The sequence below is a fragment of the Mastigoproctus giganteus genome, chromosome 7 (assembly GCF_048544385.1).
Source record: "Mastigoproctus giganteus isolate SK-2022 chromosome 7, ASM4854438v1, whole genome shotgun sequence".
NCBI lineage: Eukaryota > Metazoa > Arthropoda > Arachnida > Uropygi > Thelyphonidae > Mastigoproctus > Mastigoproctus giganteus.
The window spans coordinates 111,898,322-111,922,740 of NC_143581.1; the positions used below are offsets into that span (position 1 = coordinate 111,898,322).

General features: G+C 36.8%; 1 protein-coding gene across 1 annotated transcript in view; it reads right to left on the minus strand.

The window, feature by feature from the left end:
* Nucleotides 1–24,419, minus strand: part of LOC150083150 (DNA excision repair protein ERCC-6-like) — a 382,705-nt gene that overhangs the window by 148,005 nt on the left and 210,281 nt on the right. The window contains exons 8-9 of the mRNA XM_090377075.1: nt 18,604–18,720; nt 5,585–5,680 (exon numbers count right to left, since the gene is read on the minus strand). Of these exons, the coding sequence (XP_090233201.1) occupies nt 5,585–5,680; nt 18,604–18,720 (213 nt within the window). The remainder of the gene's footprint in view (nt 1–5,584; nt 5,681–18,603; nt 18,721–24,419) is intronic.

Consider the following 24,419-nt stretch of genomic DNA (forward strand, 5'->3'; position numbering starts at 1 on the left):
GATATTGTTACTCTTGGTAAATCACTGGGTCTGGAGGTTGCCGAAGATGATGTGGAGGCCTTATTGATGCTAGCAACAGAGGAGTTAAAAGAGTTGGAGAAAATGACAAAGACTGACACTGGAGAGGAAGCAGAAGAAAAAGACACCTAAAATGTGTCAGTTGAAGACTGTAATTTTTTGTTGGGATGGTAAAAAAAAACACCCCAACATTGCAACACTGAACTCATGATGGGCAAAATGGAATACAAAGTCATTTCTTACTTTAGGAAGCTACAAAAAAAGTCGTCAAAAACTTTGGACAGTTTCTTTACCAGTAGCAGGAAAAGACTGAAAAGTCACCTGACGCTTGGTATAATTCCACCACCACTACGCCACCATTGATTTCATCAGCTCTTCACTTCAAGTCCAAGGCAAATGCTAATTTGTTTGTTTTATGACTATTTATTAAATAATCTTTATAAAACACTCATTTTTAATGTAAAAAGGAAGTATAACATGTAAGAAATATCCATTTAATGTATTGTTGGGGAATGAATTACAGGAAATCAGAGTATTATTGGTTTCAACTTACAACAGCTTCAACATACAATGGGTTTTGTGGAACAAATTACCATCACTGTATATATATATAACTAAGATTAATATAAATAAAATACATGCCAGGATTCTTCAAGGGGTGGTGACATGCATTCCATAATTTCTCCTACCCAAATGTCAACCTCACCTTCTTGTGGAAAACTGACCCGTTTCCACAGATGAGGCTCTGGCAACCAAGTCACAGTGGTATAACTGTCCCATCACATACAGAGGAAATGCTGTACCCGAAGTCTGTCTAGAGGCCCCACCACTAGACTTACTCCATGAAAGGCTGGTAACCTATTTGAGGGGCATTCCAAATACTCGAAGGGAAAAAAACTGGACGGATCTCAAGGATAAACCTAGGCAATGGATATAGGACTACGATTAAGAACAGGGGAATAAATCATAAATTAGATGAATTGACCATGGAACTAGAAAAAAGAAATATTTACATAGCAGTCATTACCAAAACAAAAAAGAACAAAGGATCCAAAGAAATAGGTAACTTCATAATGATATACTCAGGCATACCAAGTGAAATGTGGGCATCATCATTATTGTTGCTCTTATATTATTTCTCCCTGATTGGGGGATTCCACTATGTGACAGGTACTGCTACCAAGTACACAGGGTGGTTGTAACGTCTGGTGTTACTGTTGGTCGAGGAAATCTCTGACTATCCTACAGGTGTTCAGGATTACGACTTTCTGGAGTTCCTTGTAGGTGTTCTCTGGGAGGCCTATTGCTGCTAGGTAGAGTCTTTGGCACCATACCGGTGGTTGACACGATGATCGGGATGTTCGATACTTCTTGCATATGCCACCTTTCCTTCGTGTACTTCCTAATTTTTTACTCGTGGGTTTTCTGCTAGTGTTGGGCACCGCTATGTCATTCAGGTAGGTAGCCTTTTCCATCTTGTCCACAAGGGTTATGTCCGGTCTATCGTGCGTGATGGTCTTATCCATTATTATGGTGCAATCCCAGTACAGCTTGTGGGTTCGGGTCTCCAGTACTGTCTGGGGTTCGTACTTGTAGTATGGTACACTGTCTTTGGTCAACTGATATTTCCTCACTAGCTTCTGATGTATTATCCTGGCTACCTGGTTGTGTCTATGAGTGTACTCAGTCTGGGTGATCACCTTGCAACGTGCAGTCACGTGTTGGATCGTTTCTGAGGCCAGGTGGCATCATCGACATGTGTCATCTGACATTCCGGGCTCCTTTGCGATGTATTTTCTATAGTTTCTGGTGTTGATTACCTGGTCTTGGATGGCAAGCATGAATCCCTCAGTCTCGGGGAAGAGCATCCCGCTTGTGAGCCATGCATTGGAAGCAATTTTATCGATATGATCTTGATGGAGGTCATTGTAGTGTCTGCCATGGAGTGTCTTCTTTGCCCATCTTTCTAACTTCGTTTCTTGTGCCGTCTGGGTGGGGTATACCACTTATCTATCTTCCTTATGGCCTGGTCGAGTGGTGCTGTGTTGTTCTCAAAGTAATCCTTCAGGTTAACCATCGGTGTTTTCTGTTGCTCTATCAAGTCTATCAGGCCCCTTCCTCCCTCTTTCCGACCTATTGTTAGTCTCTCCACTGCTGACTTCGGGTGGTGTTGGCAGCTCTTGGTCATTATTGTCCTTGTCTTTCACATGATATCTTCTAGCTCGGTGTTAGTCCAATCTATGACCCCAAAGGAATATGTTGGTATTGGAGGTGCATAGGTTTTTATGGCTCTAACTGTGTTCCCTCCATTCAATTTTGCTTTCAGCAGGCTTCTGAGTCTCTGATGATATATTTCAGTCAGGCATTTCTTGATTTCCTTGTGCTCTAACTGCCGAGCCTGCATCATTCCTAGGTATTTGCAGGCCTCTCCTTCTGTCATAGCTTCGATCTCTTAATGCTGGTAGTTTCGGCCAACTAATTTTCCCTGGTGCAGTGTGTAGGTCTTGCATTTGTCTAGAGCAAATTCCATCCTGATGTCCTTGCTGAATTCTTCGGTGATCCGGAGTAGTTGCTGGAGGTGCTTCTCGGTGCCGCATAGAGCTTGATGTCATCCATGTACATCAGGTGGTTGAAGGTGTACAGGTTCTTTCTTCCTTCTTTGAAATTATATCCATACTTGCTGCTGTTAAGCATGGTGGATAGCGGGTTGAGTGCTAGACAGAACCACAGTGGGCTCAGAGCATCTTTCTGAAAGATTCCTCTTCTAATGGGGATTGGCCTGGTTGTGATATTCTCGATCTTAATGGTGGTCCACCATTTCGCCATTGTTGCTCCTAGGAAGTTTGTCACTATCGGATTGACCTTGTAGCTCTTCAGGGTCTCTATTAGCCAGCTAAGAGGTACGGAGTCGAAGGCCTTGCGGTAATCAACGTAGGCTGTGTATAGGTTGTGGTCCTTCTTGTAGGCTTGCTCCATAACTGCGGCATCTATGGTTAATTTCTCCTTGCATCCTTTCTGCTCTTTGGCCATTATGTTCTGACTCTCTAAGTGGTCTGATATCTTCTTGGTTATGCAGCTGGTCAGGATCTTGTACATCGTTGGGAGGCAGGTAATTGGCCTGTATTTCGCCGGGTTTCTTGTATCTTCTTTAAGTCTTTAAGCTTCAGATATGTGACTCCTTCGGTGAGAAACTTTGGGATTGTCTCCAGGTGCCTTATCATTCAAGTGAACTGCTCTGCTAGGTGCTTCTGTGTGTGCCGGTGAGCTTCTTGTAAACCCTTTGGGGTTGCAAACCCGTTCCTATAGTTAGGATCCTGAACGAATGTCTGGGAGTGAGTGCATCATGTATTTAAGGTCAGTTGTGTAAATGAGTGGTATAATGAAATAAAGTTAAGCTTGAATATAATTACAAGATTAATACACTTATAGGCCAATTGGTGGGTACGAGTTTTCTAGACTGTAAGACACCACAGAGGTCTAGTGTATTGTATTTACACTATATACATACTTGATGTGTATGGGAATAATTATTTACTGATAATGCTATTTATATTAATATCCTTTAGTTTTCTGTGGCTTAAGATGTTAAGGGCTTTACTGATGTGATGGCAAAGATATGCTTTAGGAAAATGGTAGTTTATAAGTGTTTTGTATAATATCCTGATGTTATCAATAGCTGTTTCATTATTGCTGCAAATAGTTGCTATTCTGATGCTTTGCGCTAGAATAACGTTGGCATGTACTCCTTTGGAAATATTTGAATTCCATTGTGTGAGGTTGACTATATTAAACTTGAATGCATCATGTTTGTTGTACAGGTTGATGGTGGCTATGTTGTTCTTTAACTTAATATCCAGATCCAGGAAATGGGCTGTAGTATCAATGTTATTTGTTTTTTTCAGTATGAGTTCATTGGGGTATAAGTGTCCATAATCCTTGATGAAATTAGGGCAGTTGATTGCTATGAGGTCATCTATATATCTGTAGAGGTTATGAACCGGTTCCCGAGGCAGTAGGATGGACGAGTATTCAAATGTTCAACTGGCCGACATGCACCTCACGTAAGCGAACGAAAGGTACCATGAATCGAGAGCAAATGACAAGGATGCCAGACAATGAGGAGAATGTCCTACATCTTGCAGAAGGCAATCCGAGTATGAGTACTCGAGCGATAGGCCAACGATTGGGTATTTCCCAATCCACTGTATGGAGGATACTGTCAACAAACCAAATGAGTTCATACCATCTGCAACGCGTCCAATCATTGGAGCCTGTGAATTATCCACTCCGGAGGACTTTTGCTACTTGGTCTCTTCAACAGAAATGGTTCGCAAATGCTGATTTCCAGTGGGATAGCTGTTCACGCGACCTCCCGTTCAACATCCTCTACTGCATGATGAAGGCATTTCGGACCCTGCAATGCTATGTGATTCCGATTTGTCTTTGTGCCCCCTACACCTCCTGCAAGTTTGTTGCAATGGTAGTTAATCACCCTGTGTGTGTGTGTGTGTATATATATATATATATATATATATATATATATATACACACCCTGTATATATGTATATACAGGGTATATATATATACCCTGTATATACAGGTTATTCACTACAATGGTAGTGAATCACCCTGTGTATAATCGTATGATGCTCCTCATCATACGATTTTCGCACGTGTGCACAGAAGGTTACACGAGACTGGTTGTTTCACGAGAGGTACCATGAATCGAGAGCGATAGGCCAACGATTGGGTATTTCCAAATCCACTGTATGGAGGATACTGTCAACAAACCAAATGAGTTCATACCATCTGCAACGCGTCCAATCATTGGAGCCTGTGAATTATCCACTCCGGAGGACTTTTGCTACTTGGTTTCTTCAACGAAAACAGTTCGCAAATGCTGACTTCCAGCGGGATCGCTGTTCACGTGACCTCCCGTTCAATGTCCCCTACTGCATGACGAAGGCATTTCAGACCCTGCAATGCTATGTGATTCCGATTTGTCTTTGTGTCCCCTACACCGCCTGCACGTTTGTTGGACTGGTAGTGAATCACGCTGTGTATATATATATATATACCCACACACACACACTTTTTTTTTTTTGGTTAAAATTTGGAAATGACAAGCCCACAATTGCCCAACTTAGCACATCAAATAGCACCAAAAAAACAAAAAAATAAGAGAACATTTGACAGTCCACACTATCAAAGTGTGAACTGTCAAATTAAATGTAAAAATCCAGGCAGCAGCAGCACCACCAATCAAGAAAGATACTGATATTGATATTACTGACACATTTTATGCTTCCCTGTTCTTGAATTTTTGCATTTAATTTGACAGTTCACACCCAATTACATTTATTGGCTAAAATTCTTAAAAAAAAAAAAAAAAAAACTGTTGCAAAGTGAACATTATGCTTGTATTACCTTCAGTTGTGAAAAACTGTTTACTTGAAATTATATGAGCAACGTGCCTGCAGGTATTTTGCATATACCTGACAGTTACATGCAAAACTAACAACATCATACTTAAATTCACAAATTTCATTAAGCAGACAATACTAACCATTAAGCTACCATTTACAACTTCAGCAACCTGTGGAGATTCTAAATATTTCTTATATAACTCCCTTTGTTCTTCAGTTAGACGACAAAAAAGGACCTGTGAGAAAAAAAGAATTCGAATAAGATTTCTACAAGTATGGTTGAAATAAACAAATTACTCTTGTTTTTTTTTTACAATTTTTAAAGATATATTGGCATATTATTCCATCAACATAAACAAGTTTCCCTCACCCTGTATATTTTATTTACTTTGAGGCACGGTAATTTCTTTTTCACTTTCTTCTCAGTTATCACAAAATCACTGAGTTCCTAGTTACAAGTTGATATACTAAAGTAGTTACAAGTTGTTGATATACAAAAATACAATTATGAAAACAACAGGATTACCTTTATTTTAGATATAGGAAGCTTCTTTTCCAGCCAACTCTCATAGTCCAACGCACTAATAATTCTTTGGGAAGGGGATATCAATTTTACAAAAAATGTGGGACATCTTCCCCACTGTCAGAACCTTAGGGTTCAGACGCCTCAGTCTCAACACTGAGCGCTCAAGACTTCTGTCTTCAAACACCATTCCTCTTTTAAACAAACCTGAAAACAGAAGTAACTAATAGTATCAAATATATATTATTCACAATGTTTTTTATTTAAAAAAACAATTTTTAAATAAAAAACTTCAAGACTCAATGTTGAGTGCTCAAGACTTCTGTCTTGGGTTCTCAATGTTGAGACTGAGGGGTCTGAACACTAAGGTTCTGACAGTGGGGAAGATGTCCCGCATTTTTTGTAAAATTGATATGCCCTTTATTAGTGCGTTGGACTAGGAAAAGAAGCTTCCTATATCTAAAATAAAGGTAATCCCTGTTGTTTTCATAATATAATAGAATATAGGAATTATCAAGCACTTAATAGCTCTCTAATATCAAAACAAAAATACAAGTAAGCCCATCATGGCCTTATGGTCTTGGAGATAGAATTAACAAAATTTACAGATGCTATAAAAACAGATTAATTATAAATGGGAAACTTTGGACACAAAGTCCTCAATTGTATTTGGAGACAACTTCTCTGGCATTTATTGCAGTGGTGAAGCCTTCAGCAGTTCTTTAGCAGTAATCTGAAAGTCTGGATGTTCAATTTTTTTCAAAACATCTTCAGAGACTTGAAGTCTTCTCATTCTTTGATCTTCATTCAGAATTTATATATATTTTTGGCCTGATCTTGACACACGTTTTCCTCAAGCCTAAATTTTCAGTTAAAATTTATTTATCCATAGTGAGTTCTGAGGCAACCATTCTAATGCTTTAACAATGATCACTTCTAATCAATGTCCTTACCCGGTCCACTTTTCATGGATACCTGGTCATTCATAGTCTTCCACATTCTCTTTTCCTTCTAAAAATCTTTTATGCAATTTGAATATGCAATCTCTTGACACAATATCTTCCTCATAAACTTGATGTAATCATAGCTTTCAGTTGGTGTTTTCTTTAGTTTTGTTAAAAATTTGAGGTTGATTCACTATTCAATTCTTTTGTCTAATTTTTCTGTAAAACCTTCAAAAAACACAAGGTAATGAAAACCTGTCTCAATGCAAAATGAATGAGCATGTTGGAATGTGCCTTGGCAGACAACTGCTGCCATTGTTTCAAACAAAGTGTGGCACTTTGTGTATAGTGGCTGCCCATGCAGCTATTTAATAGCAACACCTTGTATTTCTGCTTGTTATGTATATAAATATTATTAATAAAAATTTTTTTAAATAAAAAACATGTGTATAATATATATTTGATACTATTAGTTACTTGTTTTCAGATTTGTTTAAAATTTGAAAGAGGTTGCATGGGTATGGTGTGCATGGTTTACCGCGCACACCATCAAGCATCTCTCATATTGTGGAGGTACACTTCATAACTGGGTTGTCACTATTGCAACAGGGTACCTGCCCACTCACTGATGAAGCCAACTAGCTTCAAAAAGGTGCCGTCTGGGTGGTGGTGGTGCCCATCTGAGAATACGTAACAGTAGTTTTCTCTACCAGAGAAATGTTACTTATTCGAAGTAGTGCAATACCTAGGCAACTCATTGTGAAGGTGTTCACAATATGAGATATGAATAAACGATGCATTCACATTACGTGGGTAGTAGATGTGATGGAAATGCCATACCCATGCATAAACAACCTCTTTCGTACTCTTAGATATTCAGTCAAGAAATATTTTTGATTGTTTAAAATTTGTTTTTAACCTTATTCATCCTAAGCCAAAGATCCATCCAACTGATAAATAAAACAAAAAGAGGGAAAAGTAGTCCTCAAGCAAGATGATCACTTTTTGATAAACTTTCTTCAAAGGGGTAAATGAAATTTGTCTGCAGATACTTACATACCACTAAGAAATCCATTGCATTACTTCAGATTATGCTGAGAATAAACAGTGAATCGAGGCCAATTCACTGTTTATTCTCAGTGGACAGAGGACTAATAGTTTGGGAAGTTAATACAGGCATGATAAAAAAAAATAATAATAATAAAAAACATAACATGAAGAAAACATTAACCCTTTGCAGTACAGCATTATTTCTGCTGTGCAACACAGCAGTCTCAGTAACACCTCACTCTTATCACATGATGAGCAAATGTCACCTTGCTCTGCATCACGTGATAATATGTTGTCACCTCAAATGCGTCTTCAACTCTGTTGCTTTGTTATTTTGTTATTTTGGTTTTTTTAGGAGCATTAGCAACTAAGGCCATATTGCTCCGGGGATATGCGGTGGTCATTCTCTGACCTTTCCACATCCTCCATATTTGGGGGTCACAGGCTCAAACCCCGGTCTAATCAAGAAGTGTGCGCTATGCACTGCTGCTCCTGTTCACCTGGCTATGGAGGCCCCAACTCTGTTGCAGTAATCCTCAAATACGGCTAGCTACTGGGTGATTTGTTCTCAATTAACGATTGTTCTCTATGAGATTCTTGCATTTTGCGCAGTATTTGTGTTGTGTAAGATTAATATGCCGTAATTGTGTGAATGGTCCAGATGACTTCTGTTACGTATGTAGAGAAGTCACGTTAGCTTCAAGAAAGCGTCCCTAAAATTGAGCCTTAAAAAACAGGCCTATATATTATTATTATTGTTAGCGTGGGGAGTGTAGAACGAAATCACCAAGAAAGTAAGAAAGAGAAGAATGATGATATCCAGCTCAGGACCCTGGATTTGCCAAGCCCTTTGCAGTACAGCATTATTTCTGCTGTGCAACACAGCAGTCTCAGTAACACCTCACTCTTATCACATGATGAGCAAATGTCACCTTGCTCTACATCACGTGATAATATGTTGTCACCTCAGCAGATGTGAGTCCCTGAGGTTATTGTACTTTGGGTGTAAAGAAGGCGACCAGGACAAGAACTGGACTCCACATTACTGGACCTGTTCATCAAAATTCAATGCGTGGGTGAATTGAAAGGAACGTTTTATGCCTTCCGCAGTGTCCATGATATGGAGGGAGTCAACAAATCATGTCAGAGACTATTACTTCTATTAGAAATGGGATAAAAATGAAGAAAAATGAACAGTGACATAGCCAAATATACCATCTGCAATTCGTCCAATGCCTCACAGTAAAGTACTACCTATTCCTGACCCAACCGACCATTTCTTAGTACACTCTGATGAAGACACTGATAAACATCAACTTGATATACACGAAGAAGTACAGCAGTTGTCTACGTCAAGGGATCCACCATTATGTCCAAACCTTTATCCTTCTGAACCACATAAGATCACAGAAAGTGAGCTTAATGGCCTCATCAGGGATCTCGAACTGCTAAAGAATAAGACAGAGTTTTTGGCCCCGAGGCTACAATGGAATCTTTTAGGTCATTCTGTGAAGGTGACATTTCGTACTCAAAAGAAGTATGACTATGATAAATTCTATCAAACAGAAGGTGAACTCAATGTTTGTAAGGATGTTGATGGTCTAATGACAGCAATGAACACAAGGCATTCCCGAAGAATGGCAACTATTTATATATGCTGCTAAGGTTAGCCTTAAAGCTGTGTTATTACACAATGAAAATATACTGCCTTCAATACCACTTGTGCTTGCTGTCCACAAAAAATAAACATATGCAAACATGGAGAACATCCTCTTAGGTGTACACTATCAGCAGTATGAGTGGCAGATATGTGGTCATTTTAAAGGTAATCGCATTTTTATTAGGACTACAAAAGGGTTATACTAAGTATTGCATTCTCTGCAAGTGGGATAGTCATGCCAAGGATATGACCTGAGAGAAGAGGAGTTGGCCTCAACAAAAATCATTAACATCTGGAACGAAGAACATAGCATTTGAACCTCTGGTAGATCCAAATAAAGTTTTGCTTCCACTACTCCTCCTCAAACTGGGGTTCATGAAAAAATTTTGTGAAGAGTTTGGAAGTGAATGGTCCTGCATTTACATACTTGTAAGAGAAATCCCAAAGACTGTACAGAGAAGATTAAGGTAGGCGTGTTTTCATTAGCCTACAAATAAGGCAACTTTTCAAAGACAAACAGTTCGAATGTGTCCTTATTGATAGCGAGAAATCAGAGCGGAAAGCCTTTTGAAATGTTAACTGGTTTTCTAGGAAATTTTAAAACCAGCAACTACAGGCAGCTTGTGGAAGATCTCATTACTTCTTATGAAAAACTGGGGTACAACATGTCATTGAAGATGCATTTCTTGGACTCACACCTGGATTTCTTCCCACCAAACTGAGGTGCCATCAGCAAACATGGTGAGATCTTCCACCAAGACATCACAGCGATGGAACAAAGATACAAAAGCAAATGGAATGCAGCCATGTTAGCTGATTATTGCTGGATGGTGAAAAGGGATGCTCCTGAAGCAAATACAAGCAAAAGGCAAAAACGTCCCGTGTTTGATACAGGTATGTTCATGGCTACATCTTACTGCCATATAAATAAAAAATGCCTTGTAAGAAATAAAAAACTACTTTTTTTTCAAAAACAAGAATCAATCTGCCATTTTAAGCACTATTTCCATGTTTAGCACCCCAAAATCTATAAAGTAAACTTAGTTTCATGTCCGTAACACGATATGACCCAAAATTTGTTGTTCGGTGAATTATTATTGTTAAGACAGATTTTACCCGTTATAATTTCAGATATGTTTCTATAATTATATGAATTTGCTTCAGTATTTCATTTGGTATTTCATTCAAATATTGTTTCAAATTAAACTGATTCCATTTATTTCATTAACCGTTGTTTTTTTTTTTTTTTTATGTTAAATGGATTGAACTGATTTGGTTTCTTTGTATTGATAAGATCATTTGTTTGCAATACACAGATAGCTAGGTCTTGAAAAGCAGATTTCCTGAGTTCTAAGGTTAAACTAAGAAGTCTACGAAACAACAGGAATTTCCACACTTTTCAATACGGTAACAGATAATCCTAAAATATTATTAACAGATTATTAAATTATATTAAATTATTAAGCAGATAGTCCTAATGAAAGATATGAAAATCATCATGTAATTATCTTTAATTAATGAAGCATGAATAGAAAGCAGTTTAATAATTATACCTGAAGAGTGAGAAAACAAGCTATATAATTGAAATGTGAAATATTTCAATTATATTATTATTTATTATTATTAACAGCCATATGATGCAAGGAAGCCTGAGGCTTATGCTGCACCAGGAAAAAAAAAAAAAGCTCCCGAGTTACCCTGAGAGAGAGAGAGAGAGAGAGAGAGAGAGAGAGAGAGAGAGAGAGAGAGAGAGAGAGAGAGAGAGAGAGAGAGAGAGAGAGAGAGAGAAAAGTAGAAGGGGATCACCAAGAAAGAGAAGAATGATGATATCCAGCTCAGGACCCTGGGTGTGACAAGCTCATACTCACCAGATGTGAGCCCCCGGGGTTAATATAGCTTTTACATGATTTCACAAGATTATCATTTATATGAAACATGAAATCATGTAATTAAAGATAATTACATGATCACATCTCATAACGCGGTATACAGCTTGTTCTGAAATACGAAAATCATGTGATTATCTTTAATTAATGAAGCATAAATAGAAGGCAGTTCAATAATTACACCAATAAATATTTTTCCAGGATAATAGCTCATGATTTTTCTTTTGACATGGTACAATACAGCAAGAGGTAAGATTGTTAAAATTTGCCTATATTTAGTTCTAGAAAACATGCTTTTAGAGTAAAGATCAGATAGCAGTATCATCACCAGAATACTGTCCAAATTTGGAACAAGGTTGGAAGCATGTAAGCCTCTACCTTATAAATGTGGCTGCCTTAGCAATGTAGAAACTGTACATTTACTGTTCCTTATATATTACTTTTATTTATCACTACATGTATGTTTTGAGATTTACTAAATATATGTAATTATCAGATCCAATCTTAATGATGTCCATTTCAATTTACAATCTGCCAAAAATATTAATTTTTCATATAGAATTTCAGTAATCAGTTATGTGAATAATTAATACAAGCAGTACAATTACAAAATTGTACTACTTGTACTAATTATTCACAGCACAACTCCTTGTCAAAGACATCAATAATCTGGAATCATCACCTTTTGATATCCTCTGGCTGAAATCATTTTATCCTATCCTGTCAAATTCATTTGTTGCCTCCATCATTTTCCCAACACTACACAAATCACTTAGAATTTTTTTTTTACATTTTTTTTTTTACTTTTTTTTCTTACAACTGAAATTTTTTCAATATAATTTTCCTAACAGTAAAATAATCTTCCCTGGGTAATTTTAATACTGGAAAAAGATACTTCAAGTTTCCAGTTACATGAATATGGCTGGTAAAGATATACTGAGGCTTTTTCTGTTATAGTGAATTTAATAGGCTAATGATTGAAAATGGAAAGTATCCAAAGAGTTTTATCTTTTAAGTTCATTTTTAACTCAGAAGACACAAGTCAAAGTAATGTTGTCAATGTTGTCTTACGAAGAAAGGCTTAAGTTTTGCAAATTACAGTGTCTGGAGACTAGGCACCAGCGAGGTGATCTGATAGAGGTGTATAAAGCCTTGAATGGTTTGAGCATGCTCAATGCTGATGGGATTCTTCCTCTAGCTCAGAATAATCACCTGAGAGGGCATAAATTCAAATTGAGGAAAGACAGATGTAGGATAGACGTGCGGAAATTTGCCTTTAGCCAGCGGGTGGTTGGTTGGTGGAACAGACTTCCATCCCTTGTAGTGGAGGTTGATAGCCTAAATAAGTTTAAGGCTCAGCTGGACAGGTATTTTGAACAAACAGAGGGGTGAAGTGGAAGTGGGGTTTTTTTTTTTTTTTTTGGCTGATGCTGCATAAGCTTGCTTTCTTGCATCAAATGCCTCTATTAATGCTAATGTTCTTATACACAGATCTTACACGTTTGGTAAGGCTGTGTTTAGGATGTTGCTGACATATTTCATCAAAAGTTTTCCTAAAACACTGGGCAATTTCCAAAAGATCAGTAATGGAATATGCTCACCATTCCATGACTGGCAGAGAAGAATTCTGTTATTCATCAATCGTTTTTTCCCCCAATTGTTTACAAACTGTGAACAGTCTTTGCTAGATTTAGCTTTAAAGTGAAGTTGATCAAAGCACCTTTGTATTGCAGGTTCTAGCATATCTCACATTTCCATATTTATATTATATAAGGTTGGTAGAAGCAGAGAAAAGTATTCCAGTATTTGTCAGATTTTTTTTTTTTCTGAAAACCCCAAACATTTTGATTGAAGGACTGAAGGTTGAGAAGACAGAAGACTTGACTTTCTGTAGATTATAATTTCAGGAAGGTTGTATCAGAAAACAGGAGTTGAAAGGATAAATAAGTAAAAAGAAAAGTTTGCTGCTAGTTTGAAGTTGGACAATGAATGGATGCCGACTAGTTGCAGAACATGTTCAGATTAGTTTGGAACAGAGGAGAATTATAGCTGCCAATACATGTTCTGCCTCTATAAAAGAGGCAGAACATGTATGAGCCAGAAGTGGAGAGACTGTAACCACGAATCATTAATTAACCTGACTGCCTTCTTTTGAATGGAGTCTAAAAGACAGAGAAGTTTTAGGTTCACCATCCCAGATATCAAACACCCTCCAGTCTCTACTTAGCAGAGTGAAGAAAGTGAGATTATACACTAGCTGATCTGAATACCTACTAAAGAGTTACCAATAGGAAAGTTCCGTCCAATGGACTATCTAGTGACTGGCCTGCAAAACCATTTTAGAGATCATACTGCATGATGGAGGAGATCTGGTCTGCCATAGCTTTACTCTATAGACTAAAGATCTATAGAGAAAAAGTGGATCCAAGCACCTTTGTATTGCAGGTTCTAGCATACCTCACACTTCCATATTTATATTATATAAGGTTGGTAGCTGCAAAGGAAAATATTCCAGTATTTGTAGGATTTTTTTTTTTTCTGAAAACCGGAACATTTGGATTGAAGGTTGAAAAGACGGAAGACACTTATTGACAGTAGACTTGACTTTCTATAGATTATAATTTCAGGAAGGTTGTATCAGAAAACACGAGTTGAAAGGATAAATAAGTAAGAAGAAAAGTTGTTTCTGCTAGTTTGAAGTTGGACAATGAATGGATGCCGACTAGTTGCAGTACATGTTCGGACTGGTTTGGAACAGAGAAGGAGAATTATAGGTGTCATGGGTTTCATCTATTCAAGACTCCAATAAGCAAAGTTGGTACTGCACTGGTAGATGACTCTTATCAACTGACACATTCTACAACTTGACCTCTGCTTACATTGGTTCACACCTAAGTGGTCATCTCCAGTACACTAGGTGCAGTGTTTCTGAACTTGCACATTAGGTGGTGGGAGGGGGGTAAAGATAAGGGTTACTAGCAGTCCCACCATCAAAGGTGAAACAAAATAATTGGACTTCACCAAAATTTGTTCCACTTGACTCATAAGTATGATCTGAATTTCAGTTCCATCAGCATTTTAGACTCCTCAGCATCTTGTCATACCTGAGGGTTTAAAATTTTTTCCATGCTACAAGACCTCAGGCACTACTAGAGATTTTCAGCTGTAATAGCAGTTTTCAGAAGAATTTTGATATAGCTTTTTAAGCTGCATTTAAGATTTTATTTGTAATAAATCAGTAATATAGGAATTTATTTGTAATGATTTTATTTGCATCATCAGTTGAGAAGTTGCAGTTGCCTATATTAAACTCTTGTGGAGCTTACTGAAAAACTACAAAAGGTTTTATGTTCAATATTTACCACAAAATGGTCACCACACTAGCCGCAGCTTCCAGATTTGAGGTACACCAAATATTCCTGCTTTGATTTTTTTTTTTTTTTTTTTTATATAAGCAATGGGAATTTTGTACAAATATATGGGAAATAATCTTTATTCAGGGATTGGATAAGCTGTGTCATTAAACCTAGCTTTATATGCAAAAGAGGTAACAATACTGGCTCATTTTTAATGTTCTCTAAACCTGGTGTCAGAGAATATCATGGCAGCCACACTTTGGGAAAGCAAAGTGTGGCTGCAAAGTGTGTATCATGGCAGCCACACTTTGCTTTCCCAATGTTCACTTCCTGCTCAATTACCCCACAGCACAGAAATCAAAGCATTTTTTGTGTAACAAAGTTGTTGGCCAAGTAGCAGACAAGCAAGTACTCAATAAAATCTCCAAAAAGTAGGCAACCATGATAGGCGTCTCCGTAGCCAGGTGGGAAGGAGCAGCAGTGCGTAGCACACGCTTCTTGATTAGACCGGGGTTCGAGCCCGTCACCACCAAATATGGAGGATCAATCCCGGAGCAATATGGCCTTAGTTGCTAATGCTCCTAAAAAACAAATAAGATAACAGCAACCATGATCTGTGTACTGAAATTATCCCAAAAGAAGCTTAACATATTTTCATAGTTTTCCTTTGCATGTGATATGTGAGCTACAGGAATGGATTCATAACTTTTTCCATCATGAAGGATACCTCCTTTGAAGCTTTGCTTTCATGACTCAATAAATAGCCTCTGCTGGTTGGTAGAAAAAAATTGATGACTGCAGGAACATTGTTGCAATATATCACTGAGGTTCCATCAGAACATGTAAAGACTGTTCCTAGGGGCAGCACATTACTAGATTTCAGTCCGAATTCTAAAAGCTCTACTTGTGTGGATTTAAATCTCTCAAGAGATTGACAAATTCATTTTTTGTAAACAGCTGTGTTCCAAAATTATGAATGTCTTCATCACAACATCATCAAATGGATCACAAGTATCATATTCAGAATCTGACAGCATATGTTCAAGAACTGGTGGAGGCGGTACCAAAAATTCAGGACCATGGGGTACTGGCTTTACAACTTAAGTAACATTATTGGGATACACAATGCTCTGCTTGTTCTTCATATTATAACCTGCTGCATTTATGAAACAAAAGTAGAAATCATTAATATGATCCCACCACACCATGGGAACTGCAAATGTTATGGCTATCTTTTACACACTTTCACAATCACAAGCCATTCACACAAGTATAGTACATTTTATGGGTTCCCAAATTGACCCTAGTCACCCAATTTAATTCTGAAATATCCTGCCTTTGTTTCACCACAACACATTACCTCAAATCTAACAAAACATATTTGGATTTTTCACACATGGGTTGCCCTTATCAAAAGGTTGGGCAGATGGGCTGAGAGGTGGCAAATGAAGTTTAACATTGACAAATGTAAAGTACTACACATGGGAAACAGCAACCCCAGAGCAACGTATCAACTCTGTGGTACTACACTGACAGTGGTAGAGAATGAAAGGGACCTGGGGTGTGGTTGTGCAGGCAGATATGAAGTTCTCTGAGCAGTGCAGACGGGCTGCAAGAGTAGCTCATGGTGTATTGTCAATGATATATAGGAATTTTTCTAGCAGGGATAAGGAGGTCATTATTCCCTTGTATAAGGCAATGGTCAGGCCACACCTAGAGTACTGTATACAGGTCTGGAGGCCTCATTTCAAGAAGGATGTATGTAGAGCTGCTGGAACGAGTACAGAGAAGGGCAACAAGATTAGTGAATGGAACAAAGGGGTGCTCTTACAAAGAAAGGCTTAAGTTTTGCAAATTACAGTGTCTGGAGACTAGGCACCAGCAAGGTGATCTGATAGAGGTGTATAAGGCCTTGAATGGTTTGAGCATGCTCAATGCTGATGGGATTCTTCCTCTCGATCAGAATAATCACCTGAGAGGGCATAAATTCAAATTGAGGAAAGACAGATGTAGAATAGACGTGCAGAAATTTGCCTTTAGCCAGCGGGTGGTTGGTTGGTGGAACAGACTTCCATCCCTTGTCGTGCCTAAATAAGTTTAAGGCTCAGCTGGACAGGTATTTTGAACGAACAGAGGGGTGAAGTGGAAGTGGTTTTTTTTTTTGGCTGATGCCGCATAAGCTTGCTTTCTTGCATCAAATGCCTCTACTAATGCTAATGCTAAAAGATAGAATGGTGGGAAATAGTGAGCAGAAATCAGGGAGCACAAAAAGAGTGATCTCTCCTATAATAGTGAACACATGCATAAAAAAAGATTTGGATTATGATAACGAAGGCAATGATTGCAAATTAAGGGGAAAGTACGACAGAATGGAACGTGGGGAAAGTGGAATAATACTGTAATTATTTTAATTTCTCAAAAGTAGAGATGACAGTTTTAGTTGTTTCCAACAATAAGACAGCCACATTTTGTTTAGCTGGAAGTGAAATCCAATCAAAGAAAGGAGCATGGTGAATTAAAACTGCAACCTACCAATGCTATACTTAACTGCCAATACTTAACTCACTAGTTTGGTTTTATTATATAATTAATGAATGCTTCAAAACCTTTCTATTTGGCTATTATAGAAAGACTGCATCGTTAAATTGGAACATTTCAGTTCAAGCAAGAAAATCTTTTCAAAAAAACAAGAGGCATAATCTTGCTGAAAAACACAAAATAGGCTGGCCAGTTCAAGCTGTTGTTGTTATTTGGTTTTTAGGAGCGTTAGCAACCAAGGCCATATTGCTCCGGGATATGCGGTGGTCATTCCCTGACCTTTCCGCATCCTCCGTATTTGGTGGTGACAGGCTCGAACTCCGGTCTAATCAAGAAGCGTGTGCTACGCACTGCTGCTCCTTCCCACCTGGCTACGAAGGCGCCTAACCAGTTCAAGTGAAAAGTGTTGTAATTACATTTATTGGAGGAAAAAATATTAAGAGGATGGAATTATCTGTTACAAAATTATTACCTTATAAAATTAAATGTTATAAAATTGTTATAAAAACTGGTATAAAATTAATTAATATATCTGCTATAAAAACATAGTGAATAATATCTTAAATGATTTAAGAAGATGTATATTTTATTATTTATAACTTTATTGTGCTTCAGGAAAGCTGGACCCGATGCCTCATCCTACCCATGGAGTAAATGGATAGGATGGGATGTAAACTATTCTTTGTGTGATGCAAAAGGATTGGCAGATCCTCCAAATTTTGCATTTGAAGCATAACTGCAGTTTCTTCAATAGATCAAAATTTAGAAGGTGCTACATGCTTTTCTGACTTCCCCTATTCCTGTCATCTTCTGGACTTCACTTAAATACAGAATTCCTGCTCAGTCTGCATGATTTTCTTTAGTAAACATCAAAACCTTTACAAAACCTTTACAAAAATTAACCCCAGGGGCTCACATCTGGTGAGTATGGGTTTGGCACACCCAGGGTCCTGAGCTGGATATCATCATTCTTCCCTTTCTTGGTGATTCCCTTTTACTTACTTACTTTCTCTCTCTCTCTCTCTCTCTCTCTCTCTCTCTCTCTCTCTCTCTCATAGGGTAACTGGGGAATTTTTTTTTTTTTTTTTTGGCTGGTGCAGCATAAGCCTCAGGCTTCCTTGCACCATATAGCTAATAATAATAATAATAATAATAAATATGCAAACAATGAAACAACATAACATAAAGACAAAAGAGCATACCTGCTCACTCTTATGGGGCAGTTGCAAGTTAACTTGTACATCTGCCTTCATGCGGCGCAATATGTATGGCCTGATAGTATCTCTAAGGACGGTAGCACATTTAAAAGCTGTCTGAACCTGAATAAATACATTTACTAAATGTAATTAATATGATTACATTTAAAGATTACAAACAGTTTTGAATAATTAAATTGTAAAAAAATTGAAAGTTAAATTTGGAAAAAGCAATAACCAAAATTTTAATTAAAAGACTCTCTCAAAGCAGCATGGGGGTGAGGAAGGAGTCAGGGAAGGTGACAAGCAAAATAATTATTTAGTGATGTGAAGCTTCCCAAGATCTATTTACACCAGTTGAAAGCACACTAACTTTCCTCATCCAAACGGCTTATAAGTTACTTACCAATTTCCAAACTATTACCCACCAAACAGCAGTCTATATGAACTATACTGGACTTTTCTGGAAAATTTTAATTAAAAGTGCAAAAGTTTGAATTATGATATATAATAAAAGCTGATTAATTTGCAGTTCAAGAGAGCAGTGTCCAAAATAGTGTTAATATAACAAAAATAACAAAATTTTAATTTTGGTTATATGAACACTGCAGAATTTTCTTAATTCTCATTTAAAATATTAATAATCTTTTATTTTTTCATTTGTGAGTAGAAGTTTAACATGTTAATTTAATCAAAATAAGAAAGAAAATGGTGCTATGGAGAAAATCAATTAATTTCTTGCACATGATAATATTGAAAAATTTAATTTTTGCTGCCTTTACTAGTCACAGTTTGATGCATACAAACTGTACTTTAATACAATAAAATAACCAATATGTCATTTATTATGTATAATTATTCCAGGGTAAAAGTGTCTTTTTTGTATTATCACTTTTTTGTAAACTTCATAAGTGCAAACTACCCTTCTTAAAATTACAATGTGCAAGCCAATGACCAGATTTCCATCATTTAGAACAGCACAAAAGAAGAACAATGTTTGAGTACAGCTGAAAAAAATATATTACCATTAGCATCATACTTGCATATGATGCAAGAAAGCAAGCTTATACAGCATCAGCAAAAAAAAGTCTCTCCTGTTAACAAGCACAGACCATGCTAAAAAAAATTCTACCACTTAAGCCTTGCACAATCTCTCCAGGGCTGAATTGATCGACAAGGCTCTCTCATTATATACTCCCTCCTATCGTGGCTGGGCAGAATTGCAGACACTTTCAAATTCAACCCTAATTACAGCTTTTTTTCAACATTGACCTGTACTTGTTAAGCAATTCTGCCAGTCTCCTACTCTTAATATCATTAGTGCCAACGTGTACAACAACATAACCAGTGGTGGGATTCAGCCAGTACGCACCGGTTCGGCAGAACCGATACCTAATTTTTGTTGAGTTCGGCGAACCGGTTGTTAAAATGGTTGTTAAAAACGGTTGTTATTAATTCAGCAAGAAATTTTTGTTTAGTATCGATAAAATGAATGTTCTGACTGATGTTTATCAATGGTATAAGCACAGCAGTGCTTTGTTTATAAAAGTTTATGATATGACCACACGTGGACAGAACCAGTAAAAATATTCAAATATATAGGCACATATCCGCTCCTGCTCTATAATATATTAAAATAAAACATTTTTTAAATTTTTTGCAGTAGCCCTTAAAAGGATGGAAAGGCAACAGAGTTTGACAGATTTTTTCAATAAGAAACCAAAATCAGAATTTGTTGTATCAGAATTGGCCTTGGATGGTACAAAACAGTCACAAGCACAACCACTCCAACTTAAGAAAGCAGCATGTCAATTATTGAAATAAAAAACGATAACAACTCCAAAATTGAAAATAATCTTCCTGAATGCTGGACAGTGCAACAATATCACAATTTTAATACAGTTTACAGCCTGGCAAAAAGATGTAAACCGTTTTCAGAGATAGAAGTGCAAATTAAAAATGGATTAGATATGGGAATAGGATTACATTCTCGTAAAACTGCTGTTAAAGTAGTTGATTTCATTGAAAACGAAATTAAAAAAGAAATATTTCATAAAATTATTGAAAATATGTTTGATTATTGACGAAGCTTCAACGATATCCTGCAAACCAGTTTTTATACTTGAGGACAGTGCAAACAGTTATTATATAAAAGTTGAGGATTCAGTTACATCACCAACAATTTTCATTGAACTAGTTGAATTGGAAAAACAAGATGCAGAGACAATATGTTCTTCAGTTATGGAAAGTTTAAATAATGTTGGGCTTACTAAGAATTACCTAGAAAAAAATTTAATAGGATTTTGCTCCGATGGAGATTGCAGCGTTATATCTTGGGAGAAAATCTGGAGTGAGTACTAGGATTGCAAAAGAGTTTCCAAACATAATAATATGGCACTGGATCATCGCCTCCATCTTGTTTTAGATGATTCGATAAAGGAAATAAAGCAAGTAAATCATTTTAAAATATTTATTGATAAGATATACACTATTTTTCATCAATCCAATAAAAACCAAACTGAACTTTCCAAAATATCCGAACAACTTGGAATTGAAATTATAAAGATTGGAAGAGTTTTGGGACCAGGGTGGGATGCCTGTAGTTAAGGTGAACCCTAGCTGTGTGGCACGTTTATCCAGCGCTACATCACTATTTTTATTCAAATAAAAAGTACAGTCTGTCCTCGTATAGCACGATAGTTGCGTTCCTGGAAACCCTCGTGCAATGCAAAATCGTGCAATATAAACAACAGCCCCTATGGGAAAAGTAGGGTTAGGTGCCGACCACCCAAGATTGAACACACATTTGGAACCAAAACATTACCAAACACAATAAATAATAGGGTAATTTTAATCGTTATAAATTACTTACGTATTTTATAACGATTAAAATACGTAATAAAAATAATATTATATTATAATAAAGTATTTTTAGTATTTTTTAATACTAAAAAAGTATTTTTACGGATAAAATACGTATTTTATTCGTAAAAAAATTATTATATTAAATAAAATAGTCCTAATAAAATACTTACGTATTTTATAATACGTAAGTATAAATTATAATACGTAAGTCGTAATAAAATATTGCTAATGCTTTTGCTTCTATCGTAAGCAAACTTGTTTTTTGTTTGATTTTCTATCCAAAGAGATGACAGCCGTTCCATCTCTTCCAATTCTTTGTGTCTTAATCTAATGGATTTTAATTACACTTTGAGTTGTTCCCGCTATGAAAGTTGTTTTTATTTTCTCAGCATTCTTTGTAATTCTCGGCGTTGCCTCATTTAGGCCTGTAGCATGTGCAATATCACATGGTCTTTCATTTCGCTCAAAGCGTTTCACAATTTCATATTTTTTCTCTATCGACAGAAGCGGACTGGCCATAAGCCTTACGGGGGAAACCACGGTGGGCCGGAGGCCGGTGTGATTTTGGCCATAAACCGTAGTATGAGGCCACTACAAATTTTCCCGGGTAAGAATTTTTGACCCAGTCCGCCTCTGTTTATCGATATTGTTTCTTTTTTTTTTCTCTCTGAATCTGCAGTGTCTTAGCCAGGACGCTTCCTTTTCACACCTTTTAAGTATTTTACTCATTTTTAGGGAATAAAGCACAATTACAAAACGAGGAGGCATGCTTGATACACATAAACAAAGCTGCGCGCATATAGCAACTGAATAAACAACACCGTAAAGGCCGAGATACACTATTAACACCTCACATTTTACTAAAGCACATTTCTGGGGGTTACTACCATAAAACAATAAAAACAATTTCCAGTTGCGTTTCTGCTAGTGGAATCTGTTATAAACTGGAAGTAAACTCCATCTAATTGCATTTGCGATAGCTGGAATTGTGTTGGTTTTTACGTTATTATGGTGAAATGTGTTTCCCCTTCACTGATATAAAACACATAAATACATTTTCAGAATCTTCTTCGTTCCTATCGTGTTGCATTCAGTTGGGGTGATTCCGCATTCGACTGCCATTTCTTGTAAACACAAAGGCGAATCGTGTATAAGCGAATTCGGTTCGTGTTATATAAGATAACGTTCCCCTATTTATAAATCGTGTATGATCGAATTCGTGTAATGCAAACACGTGTTATACGAGGACCGACTGTACTTAGGTATGACTGCCCATCTTGAAAATGTATATTTTATAACTGATTTGGCATTGATGATTGATATTTTAAACGAAATTTCTCTTCTTTCAGATGCACTGCAAGCAAGAAATATAGACATAATAAAGGCTGAAAAACTCGTGATAAGATCTATTAAAGCATTTCAAATGCTTGGAAAGGAAAAGGGTATATACCAAAAAAAAGTTGATGAATTAATTAGTTCAGAAACCTTTAAAAATATAAAATTCATAGAAAATCAAGAATTTGTCGGGCTTCCTCAGGAAAGACTTTTAGAAAACATCGTAACGAATTTGAAAAAAAGACTAATGGATTGTGAACATTTAAAAGCAAGTTGTAGCCAATTTCAAGATAGGAATAAATTACAATTTCTAAATTTTTTGGAGCCAGGTTACTGGAACATTGAAGAAGTACTAGTTCCATGGAAAGCAGCTGAAGAACAATTGCTCGTATTTAATGACATTTTTAATTACCAAATTGATATTAATGATTATCAAGATTTTGTGGAAAACGTTTTAAAAAATTCCTGAAAGCGTTCAAAGCCCTAAAAATATTGTCAGAACAATTGCTGTAAGTTCAACAGAAGTGGAAACGGCTTTTTCAAAGATGAACATAATGTTCAGAGAAGAGAAGTCACCTAACTCTTTATAATATATCAAACACAATGACTATTAGTCTAATCGGCCTACCTCTAAAGGAATGGGATCCTACTCCTCCAGTGAAAAGATGGTTAAGGATAAATCACTCAGCCGATGATGCTCGGATAAAAGCGAAGAAAATTGCAAGTAAGGATGCCAATCAAGAAGTAATATGGAAATATCCTAAATAACAGTTTTATTGTTTTTGTCAGGTGTTATTTAATATTTTTTCATTAATATTTTAAAACTCTTTCTTATAACATAATCTAGTTTTGTGGACCTCTTATATTGTTCTTATTTAATTATTAACTGCATGAAATAATAAAACTACCTTTTGGTATATAGTTTTTTTATACTTAGAATGGTCATTAGGGGGCAGCGAACCGATTGTTAAATTATTTGAATCCCACCACTGAATATAACCCTTTGTGCCCTAAAAAGATGATATCTGCTCTGCAATGTCATCAACCACTGCCCCTATCAGACATACTCTGGTCCTGTTCCACCTATCATAGCATCTAATCAAATTAGTCAGACAAGACTGCGCATTAAACAAATACTCGGTCTGAACTATAATTGCAGTCTTGTCTATATGATACTGCAGTGGTTGTTTAACAAGTGACTCCATTATTGTCCCCAAAGCAGAAGTTAAACTAACAGGTCTGTAATTATTCGTGTCACCCTTCATGAACTGGAGACATTAGCACATCGCCAGTCCTTGGGGACTGGCGATGTGCTAATGTACTCCAGTACCCCCCCCCCCCCCCTGAGTCAAAGGATGCCCTCATAATCATGGCTAAGGGTTTGCTTACTACGTTTGCTGCCACCTATAACTGGCTAGATCTCATCTCATCCACCCCAGGTCTTTCTTATGTTTAACTTCAAAAATTTCTCCTTCACTTTGCTCTCCGTTATTACAAAATCCTTTAGTTCCCTGTTACAAGTTTCATAAACTTATGGTATTCTCCTCCCTAAATAATTCCTCATGTGTGAATGTAGATGCAAAATAATCATTCAGTTTGTCAGCTACCTGAGCAGTATCATT